This window comes from Barbus barbus, assembly GCF_936440315.1.
Source record: "Barbus barbus genome assembly, chromosome: 30".
Lineage (NCBI taxonomy): Eukaryota > Metazoa > Chordata > Actinopteri > Cypriniformes > Cyprinidae > Barbus > Barbus barbus.
Genome location: NC_136758.1, coordinates 9,030,708 through 9,053,129, shown reverse-complemented (window position 1 = coordinate 9,053,129; position 22,422 = coordinate 9,030,708). Strand labels below are relative to the sequence as shown.

General features: G+C 41.9%; 2 protein-coding genes and 1 pseudogene across 4 annotated transcripts; all 3 read right to left on the bottom strand.

The window, feature by feature from the left end:
• Positions 1-38: 38 nt before the first annotated feature.
• On the bottom strand, positions 39-9,527 carry LOC306850537 (calpain-1 catalytic subunit-like). 2 transcript variants are annotated; one of them, XM_079386213.1, is made up of 12 exons: positions 9,428-9,527; positions 9,052-9,318; positions 8,685-8,757; positions 8,414-8,532; positions 8,179-8,312; positions 7,844-8,018; positions 4,017-4,091; positions 3,112-3,197; positions 1,506-1,580; positions 1,260-1,420; positions 800-1,065; positions 39-695 (listed from the first exon to the last, which is right to left on the bottom strand). In XM_079386213.1, exons 2-11 carry the CDS (start codon positions 9,289-9,291, stop codon positions 815-817), a joined length of 1,389 nt encoding a protein of 462 aa, XP_079242339.1. In that variant the 5' UTR covers positions 9,292-9,318; positions 9,428-9,527; the 3' UTR covers positions 39-695; positions 800-814. The 2 variants fall into 2 exon arrangements, with proteins under 2 accessions (XP_079242339.1, XP_079242340.1); XM_079386214.1 differs by having other exon boundaries at positions 895-1,065.
• A 236-nt stretch (positions 9,528-9,763) lies between these two features.
• LOC306850536 (protein N-lysine methyltransferase METTL21D-like) lies at positions 9,764-12,255 on the bottom strand. Its single transcript, XM_079386212.1, has 5 exons — positions 11,977-12,255; positions 11,672-11,785; positions 11,352-11,424; positions 11,104-11,223; positions 9,764-10,908 (listed from the first exon to the last, which is right to left on the bottom strand). The coding sequence occupies exons 1-5, from the start codon at positions 12,231-12,233 to the stop codon at positions 10,801-10,803; spliced, it is 672 nt and encodes a 223-aa protein (XP_079242338.1). The 5' UTR covers positions 12,234-12,255; the 3' UTR covers positions 9,764-10,800.
• A 2,689-nt stretch (positions 12,256-14,944) lies between these two features.
• Positions 14,945-16,281, bottom strand: LOC306850045 (calpain-2 catalytic subunit-like; annotated as a pseudogene). The gene is made up of 3 exons: positions 16,102-16,281; positions 15,743-15,918; positions 14,945-15,157 (listed from the first exon to the last, which is right to left on the bottom strand). The product of its transcript is annotated as a calpain-2 catalytic subunit-like (transcript).
• Between the last annotated feature and the right edge of the window lie 6,141 nt (positions 16,282-22,422).

Here is a 22,422-nt window from a genome sequence, read left to right as displayed (position 1 = left end):
AAACTTAAAAATATATAAATAAAGTGCAAAACAAATGTAAGTCTTTAAGCATTTTTGTTTTATAATAAACATGAATAAACTTGACCTGTTAGTTTCAAATGACAAAAATTACAAAACATTGGTGTGTTCCTCTAAACCTGGAATTAAGAAGCATAGTGTTTGTTTGCACAACATTCTACTTAGATCTATGCATTAAACAACGATTTTGAGAAACCTCATGATGTGACAAGTAAATAGTAGTAGTATATTTTTATTTAATGCCATGTCAGCATCTAGCATATTTTCATGGCAAAAACTTTGCAAAAAAAAATTCTAAAACTTTTTCTGGCAAAATTATTCTAAATAACTCTTTAAGTGAGCTCTGTGACAAGTAAATAAAATATCTAATAAAAAAAAAAAAGTAAAGTCAATCCACAGGTTTCTTTCCATTCATCTGGTGTCCCACTGATTATTCTTTGATAATGATCTCATATAATGACAGGTTTCTAATTTCTCTTTTGGGATCCACTCTTTAAGAAGATGGACAGCATGAATTTTGCACACTCATTAGGATTTAAAGTGGATGGTACAATGAGATATTCTCCTGGTTCAAGCTTGAAGAATTTCATCACATGTCTTGCTTGGGTAAATTTCTCACTAGCTTCCACAGGACGTTTATTATAGAAGAACTTGGCTGGAAACTTATCATCTTTCATCTAAAGGAGAATGAAATATAAACTTTTATTCAAGCAACCACTTTATTTAGAGCTAAATATAGTTAATAGAGTAAGTAAATTTTTGTGTATTAGATTTTACTTGCCTCTGGTGGTATCTGTTAAAGTAGAAAATAGAATAATAACACACCATTAATAAGTGGACACCAAAACTGTTGTATTCTTTGACTTTTGTTAATACTGACCACAAAAACACTGAAGCCGATGAAATAGTTTGAAACAAGACTTCTGTATCTGTTCTCATGTTTCTGCATGAGGGACACCAGTATGTTTTCAGGGCACTGGCCACTAGCACATTCCTTATCAAGCTCCTCAATCCTCACCCGAAACTGAGGGTTTGTCCAGAAAGTCTCTAAAACACATCCAAAGAATCAAACATTTGTGTTACACATATACACACTAAATGGCCAAAAGTATGTAGACACCCAAATATTACACTAATATGTTTACTCGTTGAACATTTAATGGTTCTTAACACTCTTATGGTCCTTAAAATATTAAGATTTCACTCACTCCTCATTCGCTCTCATTATAGATATTACGTACCTCTATTACTGGGACGGCCACCAGCTGTAGTCCCAGCATCCCAGCTGCCATAATAGCATGTGGAAGTCCAGCTGTATTTAGAGGAACTGTCCAGAAAATCAGGACTGAGGCAGCAAATGTCAATGCCCCTAAAGTTTTCTGTGAAGTCCTCCATTGACATCCTACAGTAAAATGTGTGTTACTGAAAACATTTGACTCATGTTTATAGCAGCAAAAGATCAATCTGGAACTACAGTTAATGCCCACCAGAACTCCCCATCAACGGCTGAAGAACGGCAATTGGATTGGTCACTTTCACTCACATTGTTCCACAATAATGACCTGAGAGTAAAAAAACAAAACAAAACATATATTAGAATAATAGATTGGGTTTTGATATAGCACAATCACTTTGATGAAGATATCTTAATCCGGTGGTGTGACTGAGAGTATATTCTCTACCAGGGATATAGCACTGGAAATAAAATGATGCCTTTGAAGCTGAATATATTTTTGTAGTAATTTAAGGAAGTATTTCTCTAAAAGTGTATAACTGGCGTGATGAAAATAAATAGCAAATGTTAAAAATTGCAAAGCTAGGATTGATAGACTGAGAGTTAGCTTAGATGAGTGTGAAAACCTAAAGTCAGTTTTAATATTAACCATCTATTTAAATTTGTATATGATAATAAATACAGTTTTCATTTTAACAGACTGGAATGTTTTACAGTGACCATCCCACAAAACATCACATAAATAATCATTCATTCACTCATTGCATGAAAGTGTGATGTTTGTGCTTTTGTTCTTTTTTCCACACTAAAACTATGATGTAATTTCCTAAAAATGTTGTCAATAAAGAACTGGCTTTTGTTCACTAAAGGGACAGCCCATTACAAAACACTGACAAAGACAACCTGCAAACAAACGATAACAAAAGGTGTCTTTTGTTGACACGTGAATGCTGGCAATATGAATGACAGTGACCGTTGGTGATATAACTCTTGCAAATAAAACAACAAACACTGTTTGTGCAAACACCTTCTAACAGGACTGTAACTCCATGTTAAAAACATATAGGAAAAAACTATTAGAAACTGCTTACCAATTATTCATTAGTATAATTTTCAATAGTGAAATACAACAGAACAGACTATTTTAAAATAAATTTGACAATGTGTGGACATATGTCACAAATGTACAAAATGTGCAGCACTGTTGACTTATTTGTGATAATTGTGCTTGAACAATTTTGAGTTTAATATTTTATCCAATATAATACATATATGATGGAGACATGATGAAGTATTGTATTACTTATAATGTTAGCAAGCTAAACTTACTATAGACACGAAATAGTTAGCAAGAATAGAATTAGTGTCCAAAATCATTGTATACTATGCTGAAGATAGTATCCCAAAGTTACCAGGATGTTCTACTATTTCCATACACACTTTAATGCTCTTTGGAGGAGGATTCGATTCAGTCTCTCCAATATGTTAGGAAGAATTGGTGAGTTGTTTAAACAGGTCCGAAGTAATCATGAAATTAAATTAAATGTGGATTCCAGTGACAGGATGCACATAGCTATGCAACAAAATGGTTCTATAATGTGATAGTATGTCACAAAAATAGCCTACTCTTCTGCTACACAATTAAAAATGATTTATTCATAAAAAGAGCACATAGTATAAGTAGGCAAACTGGGAAGCTGCAGTAATGTTTGTAAGTGAACTTTGTTCTCAAACCTCTTCAAGAATTTGATTTAACATAGTAATCTATTAGTTTATATTAGTTACCTATTAGTTTTATAAATAAACAATGACACTTGATACATCAATGTTGTGATTATGGCATTTTATGTGATTCTTACTTGTCACTCCAGGCACCGGTCCACTCGCCTTTTCCCCATGGGTTCAACACTCTCACCAGCCTTAATGGCTCTCCTTGGGATGTCACCTGTCAAATTCACAGACTTTCAATTGACTTTTAAATTGCTTATAATGAAAGTCTATGAAAGTCCCCTTAAAGTGGGCTTGTTATTTTTCTGTGGAATGTCAGATAAATAGGGAATTGCTGTCAGAACAGCACTGACAACAGTTCCGATCCCTAGCCTTCTTAGAAAGCAGCCACCCATTAGCCTATGCTCAACAGTTCCAGGATGCCTGGACTTTTGCTGACAGAGTTACGCAATGTGGTGGCACTAATTGAGCTGGTTGTGTTGGAATGATTTACCCCACAACTTTCAGAACAGATGGCAGGAAGGGTCCAGTCACTCTGTGTTTCTAGAACACGTGGTTCAGCTGGATGAGGACCATTTAACAGCGTATTTAGCCTCCCCCCAACCCCCCGGACAGGCCAATACATTTATGAATACTATATGAATTGACTGTATGAATCTTTCAGTTGTTAGGAATTAAGTTGATTCTTACAATTTAGAGCTTGGGATGTGGCTTGAGCTTTTGTTATTCACAGTCAGAGAGGTTCCACTGGGTTTTACCCATTTGAGCTGCTCTATGGATGTCAGCCATGTTGTGTGCTTGACGTTCTTGAAGAGAATTGGGAGGAGGAACTTTCAAACAAAATGTAATAATTGCTGGCATACCCTGGCATGGCTAAAACAGGAGAATTCGCTCCAGTCCCATGATCATCAAATCTGGCTGTATAGCAGGGGAACTCAGCTGTGGGAATTTGCACTTGGATACAAAGTAATTTCTCCTACCACTGACCTCTTAATTACATTTCATTTAAATGACATTTAATTCTGCGCAAGCTTACCTTGAAAACCCCTGTCACTGTATATGCATGGCCTTGAACGATACCATTGGGTAATACAGTGTTTGCAGAAGTATCCTGATATGATATGAAAAAAGATAATAAATAGAAAATATAGATTAAAACATATTATTACATCAGTAATGACACAAAGATAAAATAAAGTTTTATGTATAATTAGTGCTCTGAATTGTTCCCATTCAGTCGGTCACGTTCGACGTACGTTCTCACGGCTGGTAAAACGGTGCGCTTAAAGAGCGCGTAAAAGCTGTTTTTACAGCTGGTAGAGAGCGCGCGGAGAGACAGAGCACACAACAGGCTGCACAATACCTGTCTGTGTTGCCGCGGCCATTCCCCTGCGTGCTTCAGCACTGATTAAAGAGCAAAGTCCCTAAAAGAGCTTACACAAGTAGAGCTTGCGTCTTTTTAAAGATGACATTCTACTTGTGTGTTTCTGGATGTGGTCGTTACCTGGCGCCGCGGGATGGTCATGAGCGCTGCATCGTGCGTCTGGGCTTAGCGCACGCTGAGGCAGCGTTTGTGGATTCATGTACCCATTGTGGGAAGATGACCATCTCGGAGTTGCGGTCGAGACTCCAGTTCCTGCAAAGGGGTGGAGTCCCAGTGCCGCTGCCTCAGTTCCAGTCCTCCTCAGAGGGTTGCTGCGAGTGGCGGCACTGATGATCTGAGGATTACAGTGAGCGCGCTTCCTTCGGGGAACCAACGCCCTAGGAACCCTCATTCCTCCTGCACTCCGTATCCTTCGGCGCTCCTCCCGATGACCAGATGTCGATAGCTGCATCGGAGGGTGAGTCAGACTTTTCTGGAGATGACGAGTCGGCGCAGTTGCCTCCTTCGGGTACAGTAGCTGTGCACGATACGGATACGGAAATGATAGCTATGCTTTCCCGGGCCGCCAACAGGGTCGGGCTCGTGTGGAATCCTCCACCATGTCCCGAGCCCTCAAGGCTGGACGATTGGTTCCTGGGGGTGGCACGAGCTGGTTCTCAGCCACCCACCCCAGTTCCTTTTTTCCGGGAGGTGCATGAAGAACTCACCGGTATGTGGAAGGCACCTTTTACTGCCCGAAACCGTGCTGGTAGGTCCTCCTCCCTCACCACCCTTGATGGCGGTGCGGCGAAGGGTTACACGGGCATCCCCCCTGTGGAGCGGGCTGTTGCTATGCAGCTGTGCCCTAACTCCACCTGGCGGGGGGAGCCGTCTCTCCCTTCCCGGGCCTGTAAGCACTCGTCGGACCTTACCGGCAGAGCTTACCAGGCCTGTGGGGAAGCCGCTTCTGCCTTACACGCTATGGCGTTGTTGCAGGTCCATCAGGCCAAGGCACTGAGGGGCCTGCACGAGGGTGGTCATGACCCGCAAGTTCTTCAGGAACTTCGTGCCGCGACGGACCTCGCGCTTCGGGCGACGAAGCTTACGGTCAGTGGGTCGTGCGATGTCCACTTTGGTGGTCCAGGAACGCCATCTCTGGCTGTGTCTAACTGACATGAGGGATACCGACAAAGTCAGGTTCTTTAATTCCCCCGTGTCCCAGACCGGCCTCTTCGGCGACGCGGTCAAGAACTGCGCCCAGTGGTTCTCGGCTGTACAGAGGCAGTCTGAGGCGATCAGTCACATCCTGCCATGGCGGTCCGCTGCTGCATCCACTCCACCGCCGGCAGCACCTCAGCCTGCTTGTCGCCGAGGGCGACTCTCTGCATCTGCCCCCGCTCCAGCGCCGCAGCAGCAGCCTCCACCCAAGCGGTAGCGGGGTCCCCAGCCGTCCAGGCCCCCGCCAAGAGGGGCGGCAAAGCCAAGAGCAAGAGGCCCTAGGACGGGTGACCCGGAGATGGTTGCAACTGCTCTTCAGGAGTTGGTGACTGCACTGCTCCTTCCCACGAAGGAGGGCCGGGTGGTAAATCCTTTGTTCTGTTCTGCCACTGGTACCCAAATTTTCAATAAAAGAGCAGTTTCTATCATCTCCAGGTCCAAAGAGGGTTCGGAGAGCAGTGGGAGGAGCAAAACCTCTCCACTCTCATCCAGCTCTTCTATCGCCAGCCGACAGCAGCGCGCAGTTCGAGATGGGCACCCAAGCCTCTCTTGCAGTCCCTGTCCGATCTTGGAACCAGGTAAGTGTTGCACAGCACACATAGACCCCGCTATGGGCCGCCTCCCAAAGAGAGCCCCCGAGCCGCATCCCTGCGTTCCACCTTGCTGCCCCACTGCGGGTACGCCTACGGTCCCCTTGGTCCCGCTTGTGCGGTCTCTGCGAGCCTGGTTAGCGCTCCCCAGTCCGTCTCGCTGGCTCATTCGGACCATCAGGCTCGGCTATGCGATTCAGGCGTCCCCCCAAGTTCAGAGGTGTACACTTCACTTCAGTGAAAGCTGTCGATGCCCACGTCTTGCGTGCGGAGATCGTAGTCCTACTGGCGAAGGATGCGATAGAGCCGGTCCCTCCAGCCGATATGAGGTCAGGGTTTTACAGCCCTTACTTCATTGTACCCAAGAAAAGCAGTGGGTTACGACCGATCTTGGACCTGCGAGTTTTGAATTGGAGCCTTCACAAGCTACCGTTCAGAATGCTCGTGCAGAAACGCATTTTCGAGTGCAACCATCCCCGAGATTGGTTCGCAGCGATCGACCTGAAGGACGCGTACTTTCATGTCTCGATTCTTCCTCGACACAGGCCGTTTCTGCGCTTTGCATTCGAGGGTCGAGCATATCAGTACAAGGTCCTGCCCTTCGGGCTGGCCCTGTCTCCCCGCGTCTTCACGAAAGTCGTGGAGGGAGCCCTTGTTCCCATGAGAGAACAGAGCGTTCACATCCTCAACTATCTCGACGACTGGCTCATTCTTGCTCAGTCACCTCAGCCAGTTGGGCCTTCAGGTCAACTGGGAAAAGAGCAAACTTGCCCCAGCGCAGAGGATCTCTTTTCTCGGTATGGAGTTGGATTCCGTCGAACAGTCAGCACGCCTCACAGAGGAATGTGTTCAGTCGGTACTGAACTGCCTGAATACATTCAGGGGCAGGACAGCGGTCCCACTGAAACTTTTTCAGAGGCTGCTGGGGCATATGGCAGCCATAGCGGCAGTAACCCCGCTCGGTTTGCTTCATATGAGACTATTTCAGCACTGGCTTCACGGCCGAGTCCCGAGATGGGCGTGGCAACGCGGCACGTACTGAGTGCCAATCAGGAAAGGGTACGCTTTCCCAGTGTTATCCAATAGTCTCACTGAATGGGTTTTGGTGAACAGCAGTGATCGGCACTCTCTGTGTTTGCCCTGTCCCACCGTCCTTAAGCAAGGGGGTACAGGAGGCTTGCTACAGAGTGCTGGAAGGGGGCAGCTCCTGTGGCGCTTTGGTAGGGATTCCTATTCGTCGGTCAGTCCGACATATGTCGAACGTGACCGACTGAATGGGAACGTCTCGGTTACATAGGTAACCCTTGTTCCCTGTAGGAGGGAACGGAGACGTACGTCCCGTCGCCACAGTCGCTGGACCCCGCTAATGCTGCCGTCTTACCTGTTCGGCTCCTCAGCGAAAACCTGAAGATGCAACGCACCTGTTGCTCATTATATACCCGCGCTGCAAGGTGAGCAGCTGCTACATATGATTGCATGCCAATGTGCATTGGCTCGTTTTAGTTACACTCGAAGCAGATTGGCCTCTCTAGCGAGATTCCTATTCGTTGGTCAGTCCGACGTACGTCTCCATTCCCTTCTTCAGGAAACGAGGGTTACCTATGTAACCGAGATGTTTCTTACTGTTGTTTATATTTAGTTCATTTGTCACAGTAATGAAAGGATCAGACTGAGGATACTGGAACTGCTTACCCCACGAGAAGTGCTGCAGCCCATAAGGGCCTTTGCTTTGGCTGCACGGTCCATCAGACTCCACAAATCAGTGGAAGTTTGTTTTAGTTTGAAGTACACGTGGATGCCACCGGTGAAGTCCAGCAGAGCCTCAGATACACAACCAGCATGCATGTCAGCATAGGAGCCGCACACCCTGTAAGAGGCATTGCAAACATGCTTATAATGTTGGATTCTTGGGGATTAAATTATAATATGTTACATACAAAACATATATTAAGGGTCATAAACTCTTATAATTATAGTAAAAGCATATTTTTATGGTCAATGAAAATATATAACATATTGGCACCTACTTGGCATAAGCTTTCTCCAGTAAGGCAGGCCAAAACTCATTAGATGTTTTTGAATGAACAAAAATGAGCTTTCCTTTGATTGTTGGCAGTTTGTCATCAATGACAACATCAAACCATTTCCCAAAGCGCCAGAACTAAGAATTTACAGAACATAAGGCTTAATGGCTGATACGTGATTTAAAAAAATAAAAAATAAAAATAATCAAGTTATGTTGAAAAAGACCAAAGAACTCACTCTGAAGTTAAATATCCCTGCATAATCTTTACCAAATGACTGGTCAGCTGGCATGACCTGGTCCATGATTTCCTTCTGAAATGTTAAAGCCCCAACTGAAGCTAGAAACCAGCAGTTTCCTAAGGTAAAGGTGCAAACATTAGAGAAATAGATCTTTCAGTAAGTTGATAAAGTATTTTTGGTGTATATACAGTGACATTGTTTATTGGGTTGGTATCATTTAAAAACCAGTGATTACTGGCGATGTAAATAAATACATAATTAAACATACCTAAATAAGATCCTTGGGAATAGTCAAACCTGGATGCCCCCTGTACAATGAGCTGAGGGTTTGACACTACATTCTAAAGAGAGGAAATAAATAAAATATACAATAATATTTGGCCTAGAGATTTATGAATACCTTAAGACATTTTCTCATATAATGCACTTCTGGTCTGCTTTCATGACACTTGAGATGTCTTGTCACAACAGCAAACCTGTTCTGACAATCCCTAAGAGACATTTTGCAACACTTAATGGCAGGTTATTTTCAACAAGGTTTTATTTATTCTTTCAAGTAATAATTCCTATTTACTTTTAGATCTTTTTAAAGCTACTTAAAGTCTGAAGACAGAAAGTCAGTAAGGGTAACTTACCGATGGTCTCAACCACTTGATTTGGTCCAGATCCAGTTTAAGTTTCTTTTGTGGGTCAATGGAGCTGCTGTCTGGAGGGAACTTGTCATCAACAAATCTCATCTTATTGTTGATACAGCTCTTCTGCAGCTCCTGGTAGTCCTGATCCAAGAATTTCAAAGGGACATCAAGAGTGCCTGTTTTGTCTTTTGTGGTGGATTCATTCGTGAGATTTTGGTGGTTCAAACGAGGTGGAGGCATTTTTTTTTTTTTTTCGTTTTCAAAAATCTGTTTTTGTTGGGGTTTTTTTTTTTTAGAAAAAAAAAGTTTAAAGTTGTTAGCAGGCTTATAATTAGCAGATAAATTAAATTCTTTAGATATAAATGATATACTTTACCTTCTAGGATACGATGATAACTCTGCGAGTTCACCTAAATGAGCAGTTTTCCCTTTCGACTTTTTCTTTTGTTCTACCCTAGTCTCTGGAATTCCGTTCTGACCGAAAGCTGTTTTAAAAAAAGGGTGCAGCAGTATGTGTAAAAGGTTTTTCCTCCCACCTGTAAAACTGCATAACAGTAATTACCACCAAATATAGCCCTGAGTCTGAAAAAAGAATGTTCCAGTAAATGTTGTTTATATATAATTTATACATATTAATCCTTAAAAAAATTACATTTATATGACTCATGAAAATACAAAACTCAAGCTATTGATCTCATCACAGTCTTCTGTTATAATTCAGTACAAGCTTTATTTTAAACAAGTTATCCACTGTATTTGTGTAGATACCAAGATCAGGTGCTCCGAAGTTCAATCATTTGAACATTACAGAATTTGTTCAGTATTACTATTAGCATTTGGACAAGCTTCTGATGTTGACTCCATAAAACACTCTATTAGCATTTTTATCCCAAAGACAACCCCAATATATATGTATATACTTTAACTGTACACTTGCCACAATAGAATAAAGCCCTATTATTTTACATTTTAAATTATTATTTTTTTTATAAATTTGACACAAAACACAATGACTTCAAGTGCCTCAGATTTTAATAACTGAATTACATTATAATAAATTAAAAGGAGAAACTGTCACATCTGCCTCTGTAATTAATAATGATCTAAATATTTAAATACAAACATTAATACAGTAAGAATCTAATAGATGCTTCAGATCTCAACAATTGCAATTAAAGTCAAAGTATGTCTACATCCACATGTAGCTCTTTAGTTTCTGAAGTAATTCTGAAAGATTCAATTAATTGTAATTATCTCCACTGTACACTGCAACCACAACTTTGCCATCTCTAAAGTAATGCCTTCAATAACCCAGAATGAAAATGGCCAAAACTGAACCTCCTGTAAAAGAGGCTGCAACAACAATCACATGTTTAGTGAACATTTTCTGAAAGTTTTTAAATTATTTAGCATCAACAAAAATGCCTTTTGTTAATTTTAGAAAGTGTTTATTTACAGATCACAGCCAGTTTAACATTCTCTAAATCGATATGTAAAAAAAAAAAACCTATGAGAATTATTTTTGCGAGATAAACACACACACAACCATTCACTTAAACTTGTTTGTCTGCAAAGACACATAAGCTCACAATAAGGCCGATCTCCCATACCACATAATAAGCACTTAAAAACAGTTTGTATTCATATGGTTCAGTGTCAAACATCTGACCAACAACACCACAGTCCACTGAAACACAAACACACACAACCCATCCTCGCCATTTCAAACAGAAGAGCAAATAAAGCCATTCAGTCGACTCTTCGTCGCAGGTGGAGGATGCGAATGTCAGGACTGTTGAACTCACGGTCTTGTTTCTCAGATGGGATATCCTCTGACTGGAATTCTTGCAGAAGTAACTGTGAAACAGGAATAAGATAATAGCAGATTTAGCATGGCAATGCATTTAACTCATACAATTAAATATATATAATCTGCATACCGTTACTTGGAGTTGGAGCTAAAGGACCAGCTGGTCTAAAACATTCTCGTTAACATGTGCCACTAAATATGACAATGTAACCATTTAATGTTTTACAGTTTGATTCTCTTACCTCAAAGAATCTGTTTTCTATTTCAGGATTTACACCAACAGTGCGTTGCTCATAGCAACAGATGATACAAGTCTCTGGTCCAGCCAAGAGCTTCAGAGTCTCCACCAGTGGCTCCACAGACTGTGGAATATAAAACACTGAGGCTATTAAACCTAGTACTGTTAATTATTCAGTACTGCAGAGCTAACTATTGCTGTATGGGAAACACAGGTAAATAAACGATTGTGTAATTTTCATTGTTACAGTACCTGCTCATAGTAGATACAATCAGCCATCAGAATATAATGAGGATGAGGTAGAAATTCTTCGACATTTCCTCCCCTTTTAAAAGGAAAATGTTTTATAAGTTGTCATTATTTCATAATTAAAGAAATTTTCAAACCAAGATATTTTTGCATGTGTTCCACAGTAGAAAGCAAGTCATACATGTTAGGAAAATATAAAGATGAGTATTTATTTTGAATTTTATTTTACATTTTTTATGCCCCTTGAATGCAATTAATTTTATTGTAAAGAATGGAAACACAATCCTTCCAAAAGATTCTGTAGGATAAAATGTAGTACAAACCATTTCAGTACCTTGGCTGTGATTGAACCTGTATGGATGAGATGCTGATTTTTCTTAATGTTTAGTTGAAGGAGAGACTGCAGCTCTTCCAGATCTGTCACTGTGACATTTCCCCTATGGGTGCACATTATTCACATTATTGATATACTTTTAAATGGACCATATTTGTGAATTATATTAATCATGCTCAGAAAGAAGAATGAATTTATGTCCTACAACTTTCAGAACATACCTGTTCTTAAATGGCACACATCTTATCGATTTTAAATGAATAGGGTTTATATGGCACAGAATTGATAACTCACCCCAGAGTTGCAGCCACGAGACCCACGAGTCCTGTTCCTGCGCCCAGTTCAATAATGCTCTTGCAGGACCACGTACTAACACCAGACTGAACACTGCAAAACTGTTCCGTTTCGAGGTATTTTGACAGGACAATAGCCGCGTCCCATACTACACAGCCCACGTCCCCTTTGCTGCACTGATACATTCTTAAAACAGACCCGTCATTTTTCTCTATTTCTCTAACAAAATAATCTTCCGGATCCTCGTCAGTCGCCATGTTCTTTCTTAGCTCGCGCTGAACATTCTGCGTCACGTGACTTCTGATTCAAGATACTTTTTTTTTTTTTTTTTTTTTTTTCTACTAACAGATAGAACTGTTTGTTTCAAATTGTTTGGCAATTCACTCATAATAGGCCTACTGGTATGAGTATTTATGTAATGTTGGGTATTTTAGGAAATACTTTAGGTGCATTTTTCATTTGTAGTCTTATTGTATTTTACTTGAGATAAAACAAATATCCAACATGAAAATAACAGAAAATTTACCAAATTAGTTTTTGGAAGCCGTTTGCTATACAAGCACTGATACACAGTAAGTCAGTCGGCTCTAATTTGAATCGTTAGAATTATGCTATTTGTACAAATATCGGTTTATCTACTGTGTTATTCTATCTGAGTAATTTTTGCTGTTTATTATAGCCTAATTGTTACATTTATGTCTCCCCAAACAACAGATGGCCCAAATTAAAGTTTATTGAGTTCAGCGGCGTATAAAATTTAAACTTTAAAATGCTAGTCTGCTGCAAATGTGTGATTTTAATAAAAAGCTAAAATTTCTTATCAGCTGAGTTTTTGTAAGTACCACAATGTTAATACATATTTGTGACACGTATGAACAGTTTTGTGACTGCTGTAAATTATGATTTATGGGGAAGATTTGTTGTTGCTGCTCTTCGACATATTGTAGTTTTATATAATGACAGCGCAGACTCATTCATACAGGTTTGTATAATCAATTTCCATTTTTAGTTGCATTTTTCCCACACTATAGGCTATATATATATATACACTATAGGTAAAATTCAAGCATCCCTTACAGAATATTCACTACATAGGAACTGTGTTGTGGTGGCAGGACCCTTAACTTTTCCACGCTGGAGAGGTCTACACTTTTTGATCATCCACTCTGACATTGACAGCATCACCGAGACTCCGTAAAAGTTTCTGACTTCACCGTGGCAGTTTGTGTACTTTTCACATCACATCTGTGCTTCTAACCTATGCATCTTCTGGCCAGGTAAGTTTCAGAATATCTACTAATCATGATCCTTCTCTTTCTCTTTACAAGAAAAATTATTGTAAAAATTATCTTTACAAGAAAACTGGACCATCACTATCACATCCCAACTCATGTGCAGTGCCAAACCAAGCAATAATGGCTTTTATTTTTCCAGTCACCTGACTGCTAGAGAGAGAAGAGAGAAACAAGATCTCTGCATCTGGAATAGCATTTGAAATCTGATAATGCAAAGAATTTACTGTTTACAAAGATCGGCAGTTCTCTGCTGTGCTGTCTGCAATGCTTACAATGGGCTCGGTGCACAAGATGGCGCCGGTGAATTGACATATATAGAGCCTGCATGAGGTCAACAATATTGTTTAGTTCATGGTGCAGCAGCAAAAACTTTATTAGATAAAATTAATAGATTACAGTATAGAGCATTACGTGTATGCATTGGAGCTATTAAGTCTACTCCCATTAACGCAATACTCATAGAAACAGGTGAGTTACCCCTGAAGTTAAGAAGAGAAAAACTTACACTAGCATATTGGATACAATTGAAAGGAAGTGGGAAGGAAAACCCTACAAAGGAGACAATAGAGGATTGTTGGGAGTATTCCAGGTTTCAGGGGCATGGGTTTGAATGGAACGGGGAAAAGAAAGTGAGGGAATATGGAATGGAAGACTTAGATTTCACTACGTTCACCCCAGTTAGTAACATTCCAGCATGTTTTTTTCCAGAGGCAAAGACAGATTTTAGTATCATGGAAAAATGAAAAAGAATGGAGGATTGAGGAAGTGGGAGTTAAAACAAGCATTTACCTAAGAAACAGTTATTATAATTATCTCAACATTTTTACTGATGGATCCAAGAACAAACAGGAATGTGTGGGAATTGGAATACATATCCCAGAATTTAAAATGAATATTTCCAAAAGACTGTCTGATCAGTTATCTGTAGGCCTATATGCGGCGGAAATTGTGGCAGTCATCATTGCATTACAGTGGGTTGAAGAGGTCAGACCTGATAGAGTGATACTACGCACAGACTCCTTAGCTGTCGTAAAAAGCATACAGTCAATGGCATCTGTTAAGGTTGTTGCTGATATAATGACACACTTTCATTCATGTTTTCTTTTACGGCTTTTCACTTCAAGACATAATTTGACAGGATTACAATATTTTGCATTAAAAAAAAGAAATATATAAGTATTTTTCCTACCTTGCATGGCATGTAATAATGTAACATCTAACATAACTGATCAATTCTGAATACAAACCAGTTAAATTATTAAAACTACAGTAGCACCTCCTGTAGTACATCACCCTCCCAACAGATGACACATTTGCTTTACAAACCAAAAACAATTTGTTAACAAATAATAGTAAAACTCTCGTATGGAACAAAATAATGAATAAAAACAAATAACATTTCTCTTTTTTTTAATTACTGACTGCAGGAAAAATTAAAGCACAAAAAGTAAAAGCAGAAAATACTGATTCCTATTCATGTGACAAGTAATAAAGACTGCAGACTCTAAAATGTTTACCTCACCCTCATCAAGAATGTCTCCATTCTACTCAGGAGTTTCTTGAATATGTCTGTTGGAAATAGAAAAACTTTATATCACAGAGCTGTAATTTCAGGTTACTTTAAACATAGTATATGCCTTGAGCACACCCAATTCTTTAGACTGCATCACAACTTACTCCAAATGTGTCTCATTCTTTGAGAAAACAGACAGGATGAAGGAGGCTATTTCACCAGGATTCTCTGTGCAAGGTACAATCATGTACTCTCCCGGCTCCAGCCTGAAGAATTTCATCACTTCTCTAAACCATATTAATTCATCAGTCTGTGCCACAGGCTCTCTGTCAACAAAGAACTCGGATGAAAACCTCCCACGTTGACTTCTCATCTGAAATATAATAATAAAACATGGCTTTAATCTATTTAAAAGAATGAATACATGTAAACAGAATCTTGTCTTGAAAGGGCCATTAGAGTATAACATTTAATTTAGGTTCATTTTCACTTGCCTCAAATGGTATCTGTGAAAGAGGAGAAAAAAGGCATAACATCATTAAAGGGATGTTGCAGTTGATGCATAAAACATGTCACTGAAAATGCTGAGACCATCACAACTTTCAAAAAGCAGCTGAAGCCACACTTCCTCTATAAGAATGTAACCACTCCACAACCTCAAACCATGGCACACTCAAAATCCTCTGTTTCTTTACATTTCACCACTGCTTTAGCCAGTTTCTTAGTTTAATTTTCTAATAAACCTGGCATTTTACTCTATAAATATTGTTGACTCTGTGACCAATAGCTCACGTTTCTCAATTGTCACAATGTAAGTCACTTTGGATAAAAAGCATCTACTAAATGCATAAATGTGTTATAAATATAAATGAAAGCACCTTAACTTAAAATTAAACTCCGATTCAGACATATGTAAATACTCTACATTATTTGGCATATTTAAAAAAGCATAGTATACGCAAATACTGACCTCAAAAACATAGAGGCCAATATTAAAATTTTCTTGGCTATTTCTGTTTCTCTTCTCATGGTTCTGAATGAGGGACACTATATTTTCAGGACGCTGGCCACTAGCACATTCCTCATTAAGCTCATCAATTTTCACCCAAAACTGAGGGTTTGTCCAGAAAGTCTCTATAACATTAAAAGAAGATTTGTACATTATATTCATTATGCATTTATATCAAGTTATATCTGTCTTATTTTTACAAGCCTTGTCTTCATACTTTAAGGTTTTATTATCATTTTGCTATATGCTGAAACTGATTGATAGGGCCTTTATGTGCAAATATATACATATGCAAATAGTAATAATACCTGTCTTAACTATGTCCCCACACCCGCTGTGATCCCAGCATTCCATCTGCCAAAATGCCGTTTTGAGGTCCAGTGACATTCAGCAGAGCCATCCAGAAAATCAGGACAGAGACAACAAATGTCTATGTTTTCAAAAATGTTGGTAAAGTCTTCCATTGTCTTAAACATCTTGTCTATCATCTCTGAAAATATCTCGAAAAAATTCACTTGTTTAGTGCAGAAAAATAGCGATTTATTGCAGCAAGCAGAAAAGACTGTGTTTTTCTCTTATGAACGTGCTGCGGAGGTGCTTTCTCTTAACAATTCATTTTTATTAATTTTTTCATTTTTTGCTATACATCCCACCCCTTTTTGTTTTTCCTGCCATTCAGGCAACTTTGCAAAAGAAATGCGTATCTGTGTATGTACTGTGAAATGCGTAGCTTCAAGCGTAATAGTTGTATGTAGGTAACAAAGACACAAACACCCGCTTTTCATGCTGTATATCTTTTTAACGCACACATCGTAGACAGACCAGAAAGATATCCTAAAAGAAATATAATTTGTTTAGTCTTAAGCAGCATCATGGAGAAGGATTGTCATTTTAATTTTTGTTGTATTTCTTTTGAGAATTTAACCCTGTTAACCCTAATTACAGAATAATGCAATATCGAAAACGATCAGACAAATCTGAACATAAAACACCGGATTTAATTTTTTCACTTGGAGAATTTGTTAATTTTATAAATTAAGGAATTTTCTTTAACTTTTGCAGGTTTATGTTTGAATAAGAGGAAAATAACAATTAGAATAAAAAATATAGAGAAAATCTGCAGTAAGGGTATCGAATTTCTTGGACCCGGTATGTGTCACGGTATGCCGTGAAAAGACGAGGTCAGGGTCCAAGTGCAGGGAAGTGCTCTTTAATTACAAAACAAAAGGCCAACACGGCACAAAACAAAACAGAAAAGGACTGGGATACAATAACGGCAATGAGGTGCGTGTGTCCCAGCCCAGAGCAGACACTACAAACCAAAAACACATTCACAAATGTCATGTAACGCAACCAGGCAGAGTGGTGGGAGAGGGGAGACTAAATAGTCCGTGGCAATTGGGAACAGCTGTGGGTGTAATGAGTGGGACAGGAGGCCAAGGCGGGGCAAGCAGAGCAGGAGGATCGTGAGCAGACATTGCCGCTGCCTCGGAAGCCCTGTGAGCGTGCACCGCCGCCTCGGAAGCCTTGTGAGCGTGCACCGCCGCCTCGGGAGGATCATGAGCGGGCACCGCCGCTTCGGAAGCCTTGTGAGCGGGCACCGCCGCCTCGGAAGCCTTGTGAGCGGGCACCGCCGCCTCGGAAGCCTTGTGAGCGGGCACCGCCGCCTCGGAAGCCTTGTGAGCGGGCACCGCCGCCTCGGAAGCCTTGTGAGCGGGCACCGCCGCCTCGGAAGCCATGTGAGCGAGCACAGCCGTCTCGGGAGCCTCGTGAGCGAACACCGCTCTCTCGGGGGCTTCGTGAGCGAACACCATCGCCTCAGGAGGAACGTGAGTGAGCACAGCTGTCTCGGGAAGAACGTGAACGGTCACCATCGCCTCGGGAGCTTCGTGAGCGAGCACGGCTGTCTCGGGAGGAAAGTGAGCGAGCACGGCTGTCTCGGGAGGAACGTGAGCGGGCACTGCCGCTTCGGAAGCCTTGTGAGCGGACACCGCCGCCTGGGAAGCCTTGTGAGCGTGCACCGCCGCCTCGGAAGCCTTGTGAGCGTGCACCGCCGCCTCGAGAGGATCGTGAGCGGGCACCGCCGCTTCGGAAGCCTTGTGAGCGGGCACCGGCTCCTCGGAAGCCTTGTGAGCGTGCACCGCCCCTTCAGGAGGGTCGTGAGCGGGCACCGCCGCTTCGGAAGCCTTGTGAGCGTGCACCGCCGCCTCGAAAGGGTCGTGAGCGGGCACCACCGCTTCGGAAGCCTTGTGAGCGTGCACCGCCGCCTCGAGAGGATCGTGAGCGGGCACCGCCGCTTCGGAAGCCTTGTGAGCGGGCACCGCCGCTTCGGAAGCCTTGTGAGCGGGCACCGCCGCCTCGGAAGCCTTGTGAGCGGGCACCGCCGCCTCGGAAGCCTTGTGAGCGGGCACCGCCGCCTCGGAAGCCTTGTGAGCGGGCACCGCCACCTCGAGAGGATCGTGAGCGGGCACCGCCGCCTCGGAAGCCTTGTAAGCAGGCACCGCTGCTTCGGAAGCCTTGAGAGCGGGCACCGCCGCCTCGGAAGCCTTGAGAGCGGGCACCGCCGCCCTGTAAAGACCACGAACAGACCACGCTGCTCGCACCGACATCAGTGGGGGATCCTGCACGCTGTGCATCAGCCCAGGATGCTCCAGAAGCTGGTGCGAGGCACTGGGCGCGGCCACCGATGCCTCCGCCACCCCCTGGATTGCCGCCTCGGGAGAACGGTGAACGGGCTCCGCAGCTAACTCCACCCTGAAGGCTGAGCCGCTCACCTGCAGAGCCAGGTCAATGTAGTCCTCCAGCGACTCCTCGGGGTCCCAGTATGGCACCAGGGACTTGAAGGGCTCGGCCAGGCCTCCGTAAAAGAAGACCATGAGGCAGGTCTTCTCCATATCCACCCGCCGAGCCACTCCAATAAAATCCCTGGCGTACTCCTCCATGCTCCGGTCTCCCTGGCGGATATTGAGGAGCTTCCCTGCTGGACCCATGTCTGCTGGTTGCGTTCTGTCACGGTACGCCGTGAAAAGACGAGGTCAGGGTCCAAGTGCAGGGAAGTGCTCTTTAATTACAAAACAAAAGGCCAACACGGCACAAAACAAAACAGAAAAGGACTGGGATACAATAACGGCAATGAGGTGCGTGTATCCCAGCCCAGAGCAGACACTACAAACCAAAAACACATTCACAAATGTCATGTAACGCAACCAGGCAGAGTGGTGGGAGAGGGGAGACTAAATAGTCCGTGGCAATTGGGAACAGCTGTGGGTGTAATGAGTGGGACAGGTGTGTGAGATGTGACAGGTGTATGTATTTCCGTAGATGAGTCCGGGAGGAAGGGAGATGGTGACCTCTGGTGGCGACAGGGAAGAACTGCCGAGCCCGGACTCGTGACAGTATGTTATTGTGGCGAATAATAATAATTTTGTCCTCCTTCCCGATCCATCTCAGCTATCGTTGAGGTTTTGTCTGTCTGTCTTTTGGTCAAGTTTTTGATTGAATGTACAGAATGCGTTAGATCGATGCAGGAACTATATGCATGATGGCTGTTTATGTGTCTTGAATATATTTTCAAGCTCGGTATAGCCTAAGTATGTTTCTCTTTGAGAACTTGTTGGTAATTTACACGTTGGGAACTTGCAGACAACGTTCTGTTTGACAGTATTCTATTTTAAGCTTTTTCATAAGAGGAATGTATGAAAGCGGTTGTTTGATAAGTTTGAAATGTTTTAATGTTTCGGTTTAAGAGTTTTACATTCAGCATACTGTAAATAAAGCGGTTAAATAAGCTCATGGTAGGCTATTATTTCAATTAATTCCGTGTTAACAAACGGTTCGTACTTCAGCGGTTATTTGTGTAATTTCATAATAAAAGCATCTAAATTGTTAACAGACTATTATCTTTTATATTAAAACTTACTAAATACGTTAAGTAACGCGCAGTTGTGTAAGACACGAACCAAAACATCACGTTAATATGTTATCTGTCCTTTTACATACGTTTTGCGCAATGTCGATTTTAAGAGCGTATCGCTCGTGCAGATTATATTTTAAAGCTGTTAAAAAAAATCAATGAGTTTATAAGACTGGTTTATTCTTTCTACAGGCTTCTACTTTAGACATGTAGAACATATCCGCTGCGTTTATGTGTAGGCTGCTCGATATTGGTTGGTCGTGACTCGTATCCGACACGAATGATCAACGGATGAAACCGTGACCACAAACGTAGGATAAATGAACAAAAGACGATATGCTTTCACATGGTTAAATTTATTTGAATGTTTCACTGATATAAAATGACCCTGAGTTGTTGATGTACACTGATATAACTGCAGTGTTGGGGAGTAGTTAACTACAAGTAGCGACGCTACTAACTTAACTACATTTTTCAGTAGCTTGGCAGTAGCTCAGTTGCTTTTTAAACAGTGTAGCTTTTCCAGTAGCTAAGTACTTTTTGCAGCAAGTAGCGGTGTAGCGCGAGCAAAAGCTACATTGCGTTTTGTGGAGCCTGCGCGATGCAAGGATATTCTTCTTGTTAGATTACAAACTAATTTTTTGCCATTATCGCCACCTGTTGTTTAATCACGCATCTTGCGGCTAACGGTTCACTGACGTACAGAAGTGGGTTGATACACCCATATTATCCATGATGGAGCAAGACGTGGAGGCAGATTTGGAGGATGGAGAAACAACTAACGTTAATTACCCATGGCCTTATTTGTCCAAGTTCATGTCTCTCAAAGAAACGACAAGTAAAGGTTACACTTTTTGTAACAGTCTGAGATATTTGAGTGTTGTGTGTAATAAAACAATACTCTTTGAAATCATAATTGTATTGCATCTACTTTTTGATAGTAACTTGTAGTGTAGCTAACTACTTTTCCAAAAGGGTAGCTTGACTGTAGTTTAACTACTTTAATTTACGAGTAGCTTGTAGCTTGTCAAACTACAGTTTCAGAGTAGCTTCCCCAACACTGTATAACTGTGAGACGACTTAAGGAGGTTCTTTGAACCGGTTCATTGAACTGAACTGTGCGAAAGAATCGATTCGCATAAATGAATCAGGCTTCGCATAACTAACAGAGATCACAAAAAAAGGTTTGTAACATCACAACGTGGAAGAAGCGTATACTTCGCAAAAAGTGTGCAAATGCGAGTCTTTTTATATAGGGCATCTGAGTGTGCGTATAATCAGAAGTCCGACAATTTAGAGATCTGTCACGTATGACCGTTTTGGGATATGGATCCCCGACGGCCATGTTTGTTGTCTGAGGTGTATGCTGGGTATTGTAGTTCGCCGACCTGAAAGACCGCAATTGAATGAGGTATTAGTTACACGTGTTCAATTTAACATCTTTGTAAAAACAAAAACAATTGTTAAAACATATTTAGCCTAAACAAATATATATAAGAAGAATACGATATACAGGTCCTTCTCAAAAAATTAGCATATTGTGATAAACTTCATTATTTTCTGTAATGTACTGATAAACATTAGACTTTCATATATTTTAGATTCATTACACAGCTGAAGTAGTTCAAGCCTTTTATTGTTTTAATATTGATGATTTTGGCATACAACTCATGAAAACCCAAAAATTCCTATCTCAAAAAATTAGCATATTTCATCCGACCAATAAAAGAATGGCCATTATGTTCATTTATGCACTCAATACTTGGTCAGGAATCCTTTTGCAGAAATGACTGCTTCAATGCGGCGTGGCATGGAGGCAATCAGCCTGTGGCACTGCTGAGGTGTTATGGAGGCCCAGGATGCTTCGATAGTGGCCTTAAGCTCATCCAGAGTGTTGGGTCTTGCGTCTCTCAACTTTCTCTTCACAATATCCCACAGATTCTCTATGGGGTTCAGGTCAGGAGAGTTGGCAGGCCAATTGAGCACAGTAATACCATGGTCAGTAAACCATTTACCAGTGGTTTTGGCACTGTGAGCAGGTGCCAGGTCGTGCTGAAAAATGAGATCTTCATCTCCATAAAGCTTTTCAGCAGATGGAAGCATGAAGTGCTCCAAAATCTCCTGATAGCTAGCTGCATTGACCCTGCCCTTGATAAAACACAGTGGACCAACACCAGCATCACTGACTGTGGGTACTTGACACTGGACTTCAGGCATTTTGGCATTTCCCTCTCCCCAGTCTTCCTCCAGACTCTGGCACCTTGATTTCCGAATGACATGCAAAATTTGCTTTCATCCGAAAAAAGTACTTTGGACCACTGAGCAACAGTCCAGGGCTGCTTCTCTGTAGCCCAGGTCAGGCGCTTCTGCCGCTGTTTCTGGTTCAAAAGTGGCTTGACCTGGGGAATGCGGCACCTGTAGCCCATTTCCTGCACACGCCTGTACACGGTGGCTCTGGATGTTTCTACTCCAGACTCAGTCCACTGCTTCCGCAGGTCCCCCAAGGTCTGGAATCGGTCCTTCTCCACAATCTTCCTCAGGGTCCGGTCACCTCTTCTCGTTGTGCTGCGTTTTCTGCCACACTTTTTCCTTCCCACAGACTTCCCACTGAGGTGCCTTGATACAGCACTCTGGGAACAGCCTATTCGTTCAGAAATTTCTTTCTGTGTCTTACCCTCTTGCTTGAGGGTGTCAATGATGGCCTTCTGGACAGCAG

Coding starts and splice junctions, on each gene's coding strand:
- LOC306850537 (XM_079386213.1), bottom strand. CDS start 9,291: ATGCCTCCACCTCGTTTGAACCACCAAAATCTCACGAATGAATCCACC. Junction 3,198..4,016: donor CAGTGACAGGGGTTTTCAAG/GTAAGCTTGCGC, acceptor TGAATTTGACAG/GTGACATCCCAAGGAGAGCC. Junction 1,066..1,259: donor TGGCCGTCCCAGTAATAGAG/GTACGTAATATC, acceptor GATGTGTTTTAG/AGACTTTCTGGACAAACCCT.
- LOC306850536 (XM_079386212.1), bottom strand. CDS start 12,233: ATGGCGACTGACGAGGATCCGGAAGATTATTTTGTTAGAGAAATAGAG. Junction 11,786..11,976: donor CTCGTGGCTGCAACTCTGGG/GTGAGTTATCAA, acceptor GTGCACCCATAG/GGGAAATGTCACAGTGACAG. Junction 11,224..11,351: donor ATTGTATCTACTATGAGCAG/GTACTGTAACAA, acceptor TATATTCCACAG/TCTGTGGAGCCACTGGTGGA.